General features: G+C 42.2%; 1 protein-coding gene across 1 annotated transcript in view; it reads left to right on the top strand.

Annotated features, from left to right (window-relative positions):
* PAAF1 (proteasomal ATPase associated factor 1) overlaps positions 1-13,860 on the top strand; it is a 52,994-nt gene that overhangs the window by 5,036 nt on the left and 34,098 nt on the right. The window contains exons 2-4 of the mRNA XM_077451211.1: positions 1,472-1,512; positions 4,536-4,639; positions 11,101-11,190. Coding sequence (XP_077307337.1) covers positions 1,472-1,512; positions 4,536-4,639; positions 11,101-11,190 — 235 coding nt within the window. The remainder of the gene's footprint in view (positions 1-1,471; positions 1,513-4,535; positions 4,640-11,100; positions 11,191-13,860) is intronic.

Below are 13,860 nucleotides of genomic sequence, written 5' to 3'. Positions count from 1 at the left end.
CTTAGAATCCCCAAACATTTTATATTGTTTTTTTTTTCTAACACCCTAGAGAATAAAATGGCGGTCATTGCAATACTTTTTTTTCACACCGTATTTGCGCAGTGGTCTTACAAGTGCACTTTTTTTAGAAAAAATTCACTTTTTTGAATAAAAAAAACAAGACAACGATAAAATTAGCCCAATTTTTTTTTTATATTGTGAAAGATAATGTTACCCCGAGTAAATTGATACCCAACATGTCTCAAAAATCTCCACAAGCGACATTTAAAAAATTCTTCAGGTTGCATTTTTTGCGTTGCGGAGGTCTAGGGCTAGAATTATTGCTCTCGCTTTACCAATCACGGCGATACCTCACATGTGTGGTTTGACTAACATTTTCATATGCAGGCGCTACTCACGTATGCGCTCGTCGGGAAGGGGTGTTTTTAAAACCTTTTTTTTTTTTTTCTTATTTATTTTAATTGATTTTATTTATTTTTACACTGTTTAAAATAAAAAAAAAAAAAAAGATCACTTTTATTCCTATTACAAGGAATGTAAACATCCCTTGTAATAGAAAAAAAAACATGACAGGTCCCCTTAAATATGAGATCTGGGGGTCAAAAAGTCCTCAGATCTCATATTTGAACTTAAATGCAATAAAAAATAAAAAAATAAAAAAAAAAGTCATTTGAAAAAATGTGCCTTTTTAAGAGGTATGGGCGGAAGTGACGTTTTGACGTCGCTTCCACCCTCCTATGGTATAGAGACGAGTGGGGGCCATCTTAGCCTCACTTGTCTCTATATCCAGCACAGGAAAGGACACGATCGCCTCCGCCGCTACCGACGGCTCCGGTAAGCAGCGGAGAGCGGCGGGAGGGGGGGTGGCACCTCTCCCGCCGCCGATAGCGGTGATCTTGCTGCAGAGACCACCATTATCGCACACATGACTGGCGCCTGAAGAGATGAATGTCTCGGTTGTGGCAGCAGCTGCTGCCGTTACCGAGATATCCCTCTTCAAAAAATGGAGGTACATCGGTGTGCGCTGGTCGTAAAGTGGTTAAGCTTTGACCAAAAAAAAACAACTGGATGCTGATTGGTTCCTATTCATATTTTGCACACTCCAGTTTTAGTGAATAAACCCCTTTTTTATATTTAGTTTACCACTTGTGGACTGCCCGCCAGCAGGCAAATCAACATACTTGTACATCACTGTCTGCTTCCGGATTTAGGGTGCGCAACCCCCGTAATCAGTCAGGAAACAATTACTGAGTCTCCTCCCACTAGTGATCAGACTGCAACATTGTAACTTTTGTAGTGAGGTTGCAGCAGAGGCTGATCTGTGTCAAACCTGTGTGATCTCTGAGCTGATGTCTCAGTCCAGGATGGTCATGGGTGTGGAGCCTTTTGGAAATTTAGATCCTGTGTCTGTATATTGTGACATGCCAGAAATGTATAGGTCCACTTTAATGAATGTTTTCTTTTCTTTTAGGAAGGTGGAAGGAGAGGCCTGGCTGTCCTGCAAGATTGCAGGTAATTCATCCGTGAGCAAAGAACCCCCCCCCCCCCCCCCGTACTGTATGGAAAAAGATTTGCGCAAACTTTTGCTAAAAGTCATCTTTAATTCCCTCCTGTCTGCTGCTGAGATTTATTCAAAAGAAGAGCTGTTGGGGTGGATGAGGTCACAGAGAGCCAGTAGTTGGATTAGTTGGTTGGTTAGGAATGAACTACAACACCCACGATGCCTCAGTACCCCCCTAGGCCAAGGGTGGGCAACCTCGGCCCTCCAGCTGTTTTGACACTACAAGTCTCAGGATACATTGCAAGACCCTGACAATCACAGGCATGACTCCTAGAGGCAGAGGCATGATGGGATTTGTAGTTTCACCACAGCTGGAGGGCCGAGGTTGCCTACCTCTGTGGTCTAGGCTATCGGGGGGAATGCCTGTAGCAGGCTGAAAGACAGTTTTGTTTAAAGATGAATATTTAAAATGAAACTTCACCTTAACCCCTTCAGCTCTGCGCTATAGCCGAATGACGGCTATAGCGCAGATCTGCTTTGCTGGGAGGCCATCAATAGACATCCTCCCCTTTGCATGCTGTGATCAGCAAGTCAATGAGACTCGGGTGATCATAGATCGGAGTAAGGGGTGGATCCCGGCCCCTTACCATGTGATCAGCTGATCCCATGATGTAAACAGAAGATCGGTAATCGTTTTTTTTCTCTTCTCACACTGACAGCGGGAGGAGAAAAAAAGCCGATCACCAGCTTCTGTTGAAGGGACATCGGTCCCGAAGAGGAAGTACCACAAACCAATGCCCACCAGTACATAAGAGCCAGCAATCTGTGCCACCTAGCAGTACCTAGCAGTGCTACCCACCACTGCCACCTTATCAGTGCTCATCAGTGCAGTTTTTTTTTTTTTTTTTAGGGAGTGGGTACCTAGTTTGGCTCAGATTGCCTATGTGATCCAAGGGGAAGTTCGGCCCCCACGTCCTACAACCTACTGGGAAATGTCACATGTTCCAGGAGGCTGCGGGTCTACTGAGACAGCTCATTGCTACTCCTGCATGTGTACTGGGAAGCTGGCTTTGAAGCTGCAGGGAGTCGCAGCCGGATTTCCACATCCAAGATGCCTGGGGACCCCCGAAGACTGGCAAAGAACCGGCCTGGGGGAGGAAGGTGCTGGATCCCTGGACAAGTAAATTACTTTTTTTTTTTTTTTCAAAGTCAGCAGCTACAGGATTTGTAGCTTTTGCCTTTTTTTTTTTTTTCTCTAGCGTAAAGTTCCTCTTTAACCACTACAATACAGGGCACTTTCACCCCCTTCCTTCCCAGCCCAATTTTCAGCTTTCAGCGCTCTCGCTCTTTCAGTGACAATTGCGCGGTCATGCTACACTGTACCCAAATGAAATTGTTATCATTTTTTTCGCACAAATAGAGCTTTATTTTGGTGTTATTTATTCACGACTCCGTTTTTTTTTTTTTGCGATATAAGCGCAAAAATAGCGGAAATTTGGAAAAAAAACTATATTTTCTTTTTTCTATTTGAAAAGAAATCCAATAAAATCAAATTTTGTCATAAATTTAAGCCAAAATGTATTCTGCTACATGTTTTTGGTAAAAAAAATTCCGTTAAGTGTATAATAATTGGTTTGTGTGATCACGGACATATGTACGCAAATGATCATGTACATATGTGTGCAGGTGATCACGTACATATGTGTGCAGATAATCATTGGGACATGTGATTTTAGTGGGACATATGTGGGGGACATGTTTTTATTATTAGGGACATGTGTTTTTATTATTTGGGGACATGTATGTTTTGGGGACATGTGTGTTTTGGGGACATATGTGGGGACTGTGTTTGTACTGTGTGGTGTGTTGTGTGTGTACACTACACTGATGATCAGTGAGTAAAAAGCTGTAAAAAGCAGCCCATACTCACTGATCATCAGCCGGCTGCAGCGATCTGCTCTCTTCTCCTCAGCGGTGACTTCCGTGTGAGGAGAGGAGAGCCAATTGCCTAGCAACCGGCTGTTTGTTTACATCACATGACGGCCGTGATTGGACACGGCCGTCATGTGATCAGGAGGGCCAATCACAGAGCCCTCCTGCCGATCTGAGATGTGCCGTGTCCGGGTGACACGAGCACATCGGGATCGCGCCGCTGCGCGGGCGCGCGCGCGCGCGATCCCGCTGCTCCTGAATGACGTTCCCAAACGTCCTATCAGGAGCAGGCGGCTCCCACCCGGCCGTATATACGCATTGGCCGGGTGGGAAGTGGTTAAGCTTCGGCAGTAAAACTGTGGCTCAACCACCTGTGTTTTACTGCCATCTGTGACAACGAGCCCCGACAGACAGATTAAAAAAAAAATTGTTGGTGTCATGCTGCTGGCTCCGCCAAGTGACGCTGGTCATGGAACTATGACACTATCAGATGGGAGGTCACTCAACCACAGCTCAAGGAACCCCTAACAATTACCTCTGGCTGAGATCAGCCTATCTAGAGGGAATCGATTGATACGTCTCCTCTGCCATGCAGGTTTTCAAAGTGTACCTTCACATCAACTCTAAGCCCTTGTACACACGGTCCGACATTCTGACAACCAAATCCGTTGGATTTTGTCCGATGGATTTTTTCCGAAACTGTTGCATACACACGGTCGGACAAAGTTGTCGGAATGTCCGATCGTTCAGAACGTGATGACGTTATTTCTTTACGCTGTGACTATGTTCAGGCTAGTAGCCAATAGCTTTGGTGTAGGAATTTGATCTGAGCATGTGTGGCACTTTGTCCGATCGGAATTCTCTACACATGATCGGACAAGGTCCGATCGGATCATGTTGTCGGAAAGTTTTATAGCCAAGCTGGAAAACTTGGTCCGTCGGATATTCCGACAGAAACAGTCCGATGGAGCCCACACACTGTTGGATTATCCGACAACACGGTCCAATCGGACATTTTCCATCGGAATGTCCGACCGTGTGAACAAGGGCTTAGGGTTGCTGCTGCTCTTCTGACTATAGATCTGTCTTACCCTCCTTCTAGGCAAACCCACCATCTACGGGAGTCTGAAGTGCGATGGAGTGGGCACGGATGGAGTCCCCAACATCACTTCCTCTGAAGAGTTTGTCGTTCATGAGATTACAAAGGTAAGTGTCGTCTACTTGCAGATCTATGAAACAAGAAAAGCCGCTCCAGGTAAATGCTAGGTATAGGGGTTTAAAAAAAAATAAAAAAAATAAAAAGCAGGGGTTTAGAGGGGTGGGGAGGCAGGTGGTGGGTAACTAGATAGGAGTTACAATTCATCCCAGCCCAATTCTTTCAGCTGAGGGTTGAAATGGTTGAATCCATGTATAGCAAATACTGTCTGGCCAACACCTAGATCTGCGAGTATCATAAAGGAAATGATTCCAAGTGGCTGCACTTCCAAAAATCCTTTTATTGAAGCTTCATATGACAAGTGGTTGACAGAGGGAGCAGGGGACAAAGAGGTAGATGCTCTTCGGGCAAATGTTAGCGCTTCCTCATTATCTATTGGAACACCACAATCGCCTATATACTGCTCTAATGTGTCATCATTAGGTTACAGGTGAACTAACCAATTAAAATTTAGTACTCAGCTGTTGTCGCAAAGAAAACCCGGCTAGAATACACGGTACTTACGCTCAAATCTGATGTAAAGACTTCGGTCCAAATCCACTGCCAGAGAAAATCTGATACACCAATTGAACTCGGAGCAAACTCGACACCTCAGTCAAAATCATTGTATAGTTACAACAACATACAGAAAATAATAGAAAACATGTATATAATGTATACACACAATGAAGTTGATGTTAAAGAGGAAGTAAACCCTGATGGGTTTTACTTTCTCTTTATTTACCTGCAAAGGTAAAGCATAATGGGCTACTATGCATTGGATAGTAGCCCATTATTTGTCACTTACCTGAAACCGAAGCCTGCAATGTCACCGCTGTCCCCACTAGCAGCGAGCGTCCATCTTCACCCCTCTTCCTTCCTGCGCCACGACCTCTGGCTCTGTGACTGGTCGGAGTCACGTGACGTCACTCCCGCGCGTGCGCTTGGGAGCCACCAGTCATGGCATGACCCCTTTCAGAAAAGGCACGGTCTGCCCTTTCTAAAGTGTGTATGCGCCTTAATATAGGCTTACCTGTAGTTAAAAGTGGTTGTACAACCACTTTTAAGAACAAATGATTTTAAAAGCCAAGTATTAGAACATCATGAGGGCCGACACTGGCATATTCCCAAAGTATGTGCATAGTCTCCAATGAACGTCGATGGCAAAAAAATTAAAAAATATCTATGAGAGAAATAGGTGCTACTAGACTGCAGGAAACTAGCTAAGAGAGGAAACGATAAATAAATATGTAGGAGAGAAATAGGTGATAATAGTTTTCAGGAAACTAGCTTTTTTTTTTTTTTTCCTTCAGCTAGTTTCCTGCAGTCTGTTATCGCCTATTTCTCTTCTACATATTTATTAAATTTTTATTTAATTTTTTTTCCTTAACCACTTAAGGACCACCCTCGTTTTTTGAGATTTTGGGGTTTACAACCCTAGACAATAAAATGGTGGTCATTGCAATACTTTTTTCATACCGTATTTGCGTAGCAGTCTTACAAGCGCACTTTTTTGGGGGAAAAAATGTAAATAAAAAAAATAAGACAGCAGTAAAGTTAGCCCTTTTTATGTATTTTTTTTTATATAGTGAAAGATGAAGTTACGCCAAGTAAATTGATACCCAACATGTCACGCTTCAAAATTGCGCCCGCTCGTGGAATGGTGTCAAACTTTTGCCCTTAAAAATCTTGCAACGTTTTAAAAAATTCTACAGGTTGCATGTTTTGAGTTACTGAGGAGGTCTAGGGCTAGAATTATTGCTCTCATTCTAACAATTGCAGCGGTACCTCACATGTGTGGTTTGGCCACCGTTTTCATATGCGGGCGCTACTCGCATATGCAATCGCTTTTGCACGTGAGCTCGTCGGGATGGGTCGCTTTAAAAACATTTTTTTTTTTTCCTTAATTATTAATTTTATTCACGGTTTAAAAAAAAAAAAAAACTTGGGTCACTTTTATTCCTGTTACAAGGAATGTAAACATCCCTTGTAATAGAAAAAATCATGACAGGTTCTCTTAAATATGAGATCTGGGGACAAAAAGACCTTGATCTTATATTTGGACTAAAATGCAATAAAAAATAAAATAAAAAATGTCATTTAAAAAAAATTACTTTGAAAAAAATGTGCCTTTTTTAAGAACTTTGGGAAGAAGTGACGTTTTGACGTCGCTTCCGCTCTGCCGTGGTATGGAGACGGGTGGGGGCCATCTTAGCCTCACTCGTCTCCATACCCGGACACAGAGAGGTCCCGATTGCTTCCGGTAAGCAGCGGAGGACACAGGAGAGAGCGGTGGGGGGGGGGGGGGGGGGGGGCCCTCTCCCGCCACTGATAACTGTGATCTCGTGGAGACCACCATTCTCGTAAACACGACCGGCTCCTGAAGAGATGGATATCTCGGTTGTGGCAGCAACTGCTGCCGTTTCCAAGATATCCATCTTCAAAGTGCTGACGTATATGTACAGGAGCCTGTCGGCAAGTTGTTAAGCTGGTTTCCTACAGTCTATTATCACCTATTTCTCAGATAGATAGATAGATAGATAGATAGATAGATAGATTTTTGCCATTGACGTTAATTCAAGACTATGCACATACTTTGGGGAAAAATCCAGTATCGGTCTTCATGATGTTCTAACACTCAGCTTTTAAAATCATTTTGTTCTTAACATCAATTTCATTATGTTTATACATTTTTTATATATATTATTATATCTATTTTTTTCTGTATGTTGTTGTAACTATACAATGATTTTGACTGAGGTGTCGAGTTTGCTCCAAGGTTCAGTTAGTGTATCAGATTTGAGTGTAAGTACCGTGTATTCTAGCCGGGTTTTCTTTGTAACACCAGCTGAGTACTAACTGTAATTGGTTAGTTCACCTGTAACCTAATGATGACACATTAGAGCAGTATATAGGCGATTGTGGTGACTAGTTCCAATAGATAATGACGAAGCGCTAACATTTGCCTGAAGAGCATCTACCTCTTTGTCCCCTGCTCCATCTGTCAACCACTTGTCGTCATATGAATCTTCAATAAAAGGATTTTTGGAAGTGCAGCCACCCGGAATCATTTCCTTTATGATACTCGCAGATCTAGTGTTGGCCAGACAGTATTTGCTATACATGGATTCAACCATTTCAACCTTTACCATTACCTACAAGGCTTACCTGTAGGCACTGGAAATATCTTTACAAAATTTGAAAAGATATTTACCATATACTCTTGCACTGAAGAAAGGGCACGTGCCGTGACTGGTGGCTCCCACGTCTCCGGCCAGTAACAGAGCCGAGTCCACGGCCCCAGAAGGAAGAGGGATGAAAATGGACGGGGACATCGCGGGCTTTGTTTGCATGTAAGTATGCGATGCATACTAGCCCATTATGCTTTTACTTTTCAGGGAACAAAAGAGGGGTTTACTTCCTCCTTAATTAGAACAATAACATTGCCAGTGCATGTTATCTCCACTTGCAGAGCTTGGATTCAATGAGTTTACCAAAAATGTAAATATTGCAGAATATACAGCCTCGTACTACATAACTAAGCTCCATTTCATGTGAATAAACTAAATTTTTTATGTATTTTATATAGAAAACTGTCTTTTAGATAGATTTTTACTCCAAAAGCATTTTATTAAAATAAATTTGGTAATCCACTTTTAAATCAAAAAAATCTGATTTTAAAAAATAAAAAAATAAATCCATTGATTTGTATCCAGGGGGCGCTAAAGAGCTCCATTGGCCAACACCTGCTGCCACAACGACAAACTAAGTGCAGGCATATGACCAGCAGCTTCATCTGGTATTGGCGGCTGGTCTATGACAGCCGGGAGTCATAGGCAGCGGGTTGAGGGACCACATGAACCAGAACAGCCTGCTTTGCTCTAGTGTGGTGTTCAGAGACTGATGGACTTTCATTTTCCACTCCAGAGATATGTGAAGTCACCAGGCTTTGCTGCACTCTTAAAACTGGGGAAGACCCAGTAACAAATGTACTAAAAAAAATAAAAAATGGCGCCCCAGTCTAGTACATTATCTCGGTAAACTATTTATTAATAAAATGTACACAATTGTTATAATCACGAAGACAAGTGTATGCCAGCTCATCAACAAATCCAAAATCCAGAGACATATGCACATATTTTCTTTCATGGGAAGAAATCTCTTGGGTCTAGTTTGGCTAACGTGTTTCAAGGGGAGGAGGGGGGGTCCCGTCAGATGGGCTCTGATGAAGAGGGGCCTCCCCTTGAAATGCGTTATCCATGCACTGGGCTGGTGCTACCCCCCCTTCTTTTTTTTTTTTTTTTATTATTTTTTTTTTTTTTTTTTTTGGTTTTTAGAGGTTTGAATGAGGCTAGTCACCATTCTTCCAGAAAGACTGAGGACATCTTGTGGCGGAGAATTAGTACAGCAGGAAACGGCTCTGAATACGAGAATCCAGCAAAAGTGGCTTTTTTTTTTTTTTTTTTTTTTACGGGTTATTAATTTTTATTGATAAAAGTTCTACTGTAAGTGCACAGTAGCAATTTCCCTGGTATTCTGCTATACATACATTTTTAAAAGTCATCTGCAAAGCAATTTTTTTTATTTGCTTAATATTAAAGTCACATTAGTAATACACAAATAAGATGACTAAAATAATTGTAGACAAAGAAAACAAAATTTGCAAAAGAAAAAAAATCTGCCTTTATTTATTTTTTTACGTGAACACTTTTTTTGTTTTCCATTTCTAGTAACACCCCAACCAAAAAATAAATAAAATAACTACCCTCCATGCAGCTGGTATGGCTGGAGCAATGGTTGCTTGTGGTATACAAACAGAAAAAAACAGTGCCAACCTAAGTGCAGTATAATAAGGGGGGCCAAATACTTTCGCAAGGCACTGTAAAAAATTAAATTTTATTTAAAAAATAAAAAATTTTAAAAGAAAATTTATTATAATATGCTTAAAAAAAGATTCAAATGTAAATGTCATAAAATAAAAAATGGAAAATGGGTCGATGATAAAAAAATGAGTATAGATATAGATAGATATAGATATATAGAGAGATGGATAGAAGGAAGGAATTTTTTTACAGGGATTTTTTTATTTTATTTTTATTTTACATTTTTTATTTTATGACCTCTCCATATATATACTCTCATTTTTTTATCATCGACCCATTTTTTATTTTATGACATCTCCATATATATACTCTCATTTTTTTATTATCAACCCATTTTCCATTTTTTTATGACATTTACATTTGCATCTTTTTTTAGTATATTATAATCATTTTTTCTTTTTAATTTTTTTTTTTTTTTTTTTTAAATAAAATTTCATTTTTTTAACTCTCACATACAAAAAAGAATGTTTTCCAGCTAATGTTCACACATAGATATACACACGTTCGGCCTCACGTTATCCCCAGCCAGCCTGTAACATACAGGCTACTAAAATAAACACTAAGCTCTGGCCGCAATAACCCCGCCCCACATAGGGGAGGTATTGTCAGTACACTGACCAATCAACACCGCCCCTTCCCTATTTGACCACTTCCAACATGGTGGTCGGTATGCCTGATGAAGGAGCACGTATGCTCCGAACACGTGCGCAACGACGTCATCACAGCGTGACCCTGAACGATCCATAAGCTGACCCCCGTGACGCTGCGATACCGAGCCGGAGACGCTGGGAACCACCGGCCCCACCGGACGAAAATCCACAGCCAAAGAGGACTGCTTACCCCAGGGAACCCTGTGATGTTCCTGATGACCATATAAATGATGTGCCTGATTTACTCCAGTAGAGAGTGAGTGGATTACCTTGTGAATAAATACCTGTGTTTTTTTATACTGCACTGTTTTTTTTCTGTTTGTATATCTCCTAAAGGTGACTTCTACCCTTGAACATGCTGCCTCCCTGCTTGTGCTAAGAAATCCTTTTCTCCCTGTGGCTATAATCTACCATCTTCTACTAATAATTGCACAATGTACTATTGACTATTATCTGGCATTGCTTATTAACCACTACAATACCGGGAACTTTCGCCCCCTTCCTTCCCAGCCCAATTTTCAGCTTTCATCGCTCTCGCACTTTCAATGACAATTGCGCGGTCATGCTACACTGTACCCAAATTAAATTTTTATCATTTTGTTCGCTGCAGTACTTTGTGGATTTGTCTTTTGAAATCTTACACTAGAAGTCCGAATACTACTGTCACAGAACATACCTCCCACCCTACACCCCATTTCTTGTTTGTCTGTCCTTTCCCCTTCCCGCCCCCCCCCCCCCCCCCCCTGCCTTCCAATTAGTCTTCCTCCACTCTGGATATATGTAAACCAGCAGCGCAAAAAAAAAATCTGCTTTCTTTTATGGTTGCTTGTGGTGCCCATGTTCCTATAAAGCAACTTGAAATTATTTCTCCAGGGAGCCTAAACGCTGCCTCTGATGTATGATAATAAACACAAGATTTGCCCATTCTTTATTTTGCAGAAAACCTTGTGGATCTCGTGTCCTGCTGAGAACGCTTCCAGTAAATTCCTCGCCCCGTACACCAGCTTCGCAAGGATCCATAAGAAAAGTGTAAGATCTTTTGTTGTCTTTTGTGAGTTAAAGAGAGAGAGATGATGGTTTTTAGGAGAATTTTTTTATTATATATAATTTTTTTTTCTCTTTTACCTTAATGCATACTCTGCATTAGGGTAAAAAAAACAAAAAACATTCCAGGCCACAGGATGCGTGTCCCTCCCCTCCTTCCCTTATACCTACCTGAGCCAGATTCTGGTTCAGCTCAGTGCCCCAGAGCAGTGACTCTCTCCCTCCTCACAGGACAGATTAATAGCAGCTCCTGCTTCTGTTAATCAAATCCTGTGACAAGGAAGTGTGGGGCGGGGTGGGGGGGCAGGGATGAGCCATGCTGTCTGTGTCTATAGATGCAGGAAACGTGGCTCAGTATCAAGCCCGCATGAGTGCTCCAGCTTCCTGTGGGGGCATTTGAAGTGGTGGTGTCAGGAGTGCCAACGGTTGGGACCCCAGAAGAAGAGGATCAGGGCTGTTCTGTATAAAACTATTACACAGAGCAGATAAGTATAGTATGTTTATTATGTATTTTTCGTGTTTTTTTTTTTTGTTTTTTTTTACAATCCCTTTAACCACTTCCGGACCGCAGCACGTCGATATACATCCTCACTTTGAAGAGGGATATCATGTTATGGCATCAGCTAGCTGCCAAAAACCCCGGTATCTTCAGCGGGTGGTCTGTTTTCTGATAATAGTGGTCTCTGTGGCGGATTCGCCGCAAGATCACTTTTATCAGCGGCGGGAGAGGGGAACCCTCCGCCGCTTACCAGAGCCTTCAATAGTGGTGGAGGCGATCGAATGCTTGTCCTTCCTGGGTATGGAGACGAGTGAAGGGAAGATGGCCCCGCACCCGTCTCCATACCATTGCAGGGCGGTAGAGACGTCAAAACTTCACTTCTGCCCATAGCTCCGAAAGGGTTTTTTTTTTTATTTATTTTTTTTATTTTTTTTGCATTTTAGTGTAAATATGAGATCTGAAGTCTTTTTGACCCCCAGATCTCATGTTTAAGAGGTCCTGTCATGCTTTTTTTTTTTTTTTTCTTTTTTTTTTTTCTATTACAAGGGATGCTTACATTCCTTGTAATGGGAATAAAAGTGACACTTTTTTTTTTTTTTTTTTTTTTTAAAGAACAGTATAAAAATGTAAACGTGCCCCATCCCGCTGAACTCGCGTGCAGAAGCAAACGTATACGTGAGTAGCACCTGCATATGAAAACGGTGTTTAAACCACATGTGTGAGGTATTGCCGGTATCGAGCGGTAGCGCGAGAGCAATAATTCTAGCCCTAGACCTCCTCTATAACTCAAAGCATGCAACCTGTAGAATTTTTTTAAACGTCAAGAGAATGGAGATTTTTAAGGGTAAAAGTTTGTCGCCATTCCACTAGCGGGCGCAATTTTGAAGCATGACATGTTGGATAACAATTTACTTGGCGTAACGTCATCTTTCACAACATAAAAAAAAAATTGGGCTAACTTTACTGTTTTTTTTTTTTTATTATTCAAAAAATGTATTTCTCTTTCGTTCATTGACGGACACAGCTCCATTAAATCTTGACCATAGGGTTATTACGCCACCTTCAGGAGAGGACTAGGTAGAACATGTAATACATGTGAAAAACAAGAGAACTTTACAGTTCCGCCCAGGGGGCGGTCCCTCTGGTAATAACCCCTCAGCCTGCTTCCTGCAGCTCAGTTTTTTTTTTTTTTTTCTGCCTAGTGAAGGACCTAGGCTCCCTGCGGGACCATCGGTCCTGGGGATTTTTGTCTGGATTTTTGCCTTTTTGCGCAAGAGTTTAAGATCCTGTGATCTGCTATCAACAGCTGGCTGGGTGACAGGCTGGATAACAGATCCTTGTAGTCTCCTCAGCCTGGCCATCGAGCGTGTGCAGACCCTAGCTGCGTGCTGGGTCGGCCACGACATGCCCCTCAGGCTCCAGGGGCAGCCGGTGAGCGCAACGCTCTGGGGCACACATATGACCGGACTACTGATGTCTGTGTCACAGTGTGCCATGGCCAGCAGCCACCCCATACTGCTCGGGTGTGGGTCTGTGATGGGATATCCCCAGCTCGTCCGGATGGTAAGTACAGATCTTCCTGCCTCGGCGGGATTGAGCAGCTGGGCATTCCCTAGGGCAGTGATGGTGAACCTCGGCACCCCAGATGTTTTGGAACTACATTTCCCATGATGCTCAACTACACTGCAGAGTGCCTGAGCATCATGGGAAATGTAGTTCCAAAACATCTGGGGTGCCAAGGTTCACCATCACTACCCTAGGGAGGTCGATTAGGGGGTCCCTCACCTCCCTCTCTTCTCTCCCTGTCCCTATTTTCCTCTGTAGTTCTGTGGTTTTTCACATGTATTACATGTTCTGCCTAGTCCTCTCCTGAAGGTGGTGTAATAACCCTAAGGTCAAGATTACTGGAGCTGTGTCCATCAATGAGAGAAAAGGATTTTACGGTGAGTACAAAAAATCTTTTTTTTTTTTTTTAAAGTGCGCTTGTAAGACCGCTGCGCATATACGGTGTAACAAAGTATCGCAACGACCGCCATTTTATTCTCTAGGGTGTTAGAAAAATACATGTATAATGTTTGTGGGTTCTAAGTAATTTTCTAGCAAAAAAAAAAAAAACAGTTTTTAACTTGTAAACAACAAATCTCAGAGGCTCGGTC

This window comes from Lithobates pipiens, unplaced genomic scaffold, assembly GCF_037356315.1.
Source record: "Lithobates pipiens isolate NorthernLeopardFrog02 unplaced genomic scaffold, aLitPip1_a1.2 Scaffold_23, whole genome shotgun sequence".
NCBI classification, from domain to species: domain Eukaryota; kingdom Metazoa; phylum Chordata; class Amphibia; order Anura; family Ranidae; genus Lithobates; species Lithobates pipiens.
This window is presented reverse-complemented; position numbering and strand designations above follow the sequence as displayed.